This window comes from Corvus brachyrhynchos, unplaced genomic scaffold (assembly GCF_000691975.1).
Source record: "Corvus brachyrhynchos isolate BGI_N302 unplaced genomic scaffold, ASM69197v1 scaffold119, whole genome shotgun sequence".
Lineage (NCBI taxonomy): Eukaryota > Metazoa > Chordata > Aves > Passeriformes > Corvidae > Corvus > Corvus brachyrhynchos.
Genome location: NW_008240054.1, coordinates 68,030 through 69,295, shown reverse-complemented (window position 1 = coordinate 69,295; position 1,266 = coordinate 68,030). Strand labels below are relative to the sequence as shown.

General features: G+C 64.1%; 1 protein-coding gene across 1 annotated transcript in view; it reads left to right on the top strand.

Moving 5' to 3' along the window:
- Positions 1-6: 6 nt before the first annotated feature.
- Positions 7-1,266, top strand: part of TACR1 (tachykinin receptor 1) — a 13,611-nt gene continuing 12,351 nt past the window's right edge. The window contains exon 1 of the mRNA XM_017744676.1: positions 7-715. Coding sequence (XP_017600165.1) covers positions 324-715 — 392 coding nt within the window. The 5' untranslated portion in view covers positions 7-323. The remainder of the gene's footprint in view (positions 716-1,266) is intronic.

Sequence of the window (1,266 nt, the reverse complement as noted above, 5' to 3'; positions counted from 1 at the left end):
GGGTCCCTGAACCCCAAAGCCACTGAGCCAGGGGGAGCCCTGCACCCCAAAGCGGCTGAGCCAGGGGGAGCCCTGCACCCCAAAGCGGCTGCGTGCTCCAAATTTGCTGTGCCCTGATCCTCTGCACCCTAAACCAGGAGGGATCTGCCTCCCAAATTAGCTGACCCAGCAGGATCTGCACCCCAATCTTGCTGTGCCCTGATCCTGCCGCTCCCTGACCCAGGAGGGCCCCACACCCCAAATTCACTGTGCGCCCCAATCTTGCTGAGCTCTGACCTGGGAGGGTCCCGCACCCCAAATTCCCGGTGCTGTTTCCGGGGACCATGGATGCCTCTCCGGCTCTGGAAGTGGAGCTGGAGCACCTCAACGCCTCCCTGAACGAGTCCTGGGCCAACCCGTTCGTGCAGCCGCCCTGGCAGGTGGCCCTGTGGGCCGTGGCTTACGCCCTGATCGTGGTGGTGGCCGTGGTGGGCAACGTGGTGGTCATGTGGATCATCCTGGCGCACAAGCGGATGCGCACGGTCACCAACTTCTTCCTGGTGAACCTGGCCTTCGCCGAGGCCTCCATGGCCGCGCTCAACACCGTGGTGAACTTCAGCTACGCCGTGCACAACGAGTGGTACTTCGGCCCGGCCTACTGCCGCTTCCACAACTTCTTCCCCATCGCCGCCGTCTTCGCCAGCATCTACTCCATGACGGCCATCGCGCTGGACAGGTGAGTGGCCGGAGCGGCCGGGGTCACTCCGTGGCCGGAGCCTGGGCGTGGAGCTCGGCTCTGTCTGTGCTCCCCCACAGTTAAAGCAAAGCTCGTTTCGGGGTTCAAAATAACCCAGCTCCGGCTGCAGGTGGCTTTGGGAATTCTGTGGGAGCGTTGGGAGCTCGGGAACAGCTCCGTGATCCCCCCGGCGGTCGGTGCAGGGTCCTGGGGGTTCCTTTGGAGAAGCCTCTGCCTTCCCAGCTCCTCTGCAGATTCTTCCCTTCCCTTCCCTTCCCTTCCCTTCCCTTCCCTTCCCTTCCCTTCCCTCAGATCGAACCAAACCCCAAATTCAGGCACAAAATGGCATCGCCTCCCAAACCCCGCGCCTGTGCCGGACACGCCATCCCAGGAGCCATTCCACGGTTCTGGGCTGCGTTGGGAATGTCTGCGGAGCGTCTGGGAGCAGCTCGGGCTGGGAAGCGCATCCCGGCTTGGGGGGGTGTCCCAAGGAAAACCCGCCGGGATTCCAGGGGGGGAACCGGACGGGAAGGCCCGGGGACGGGAGATGC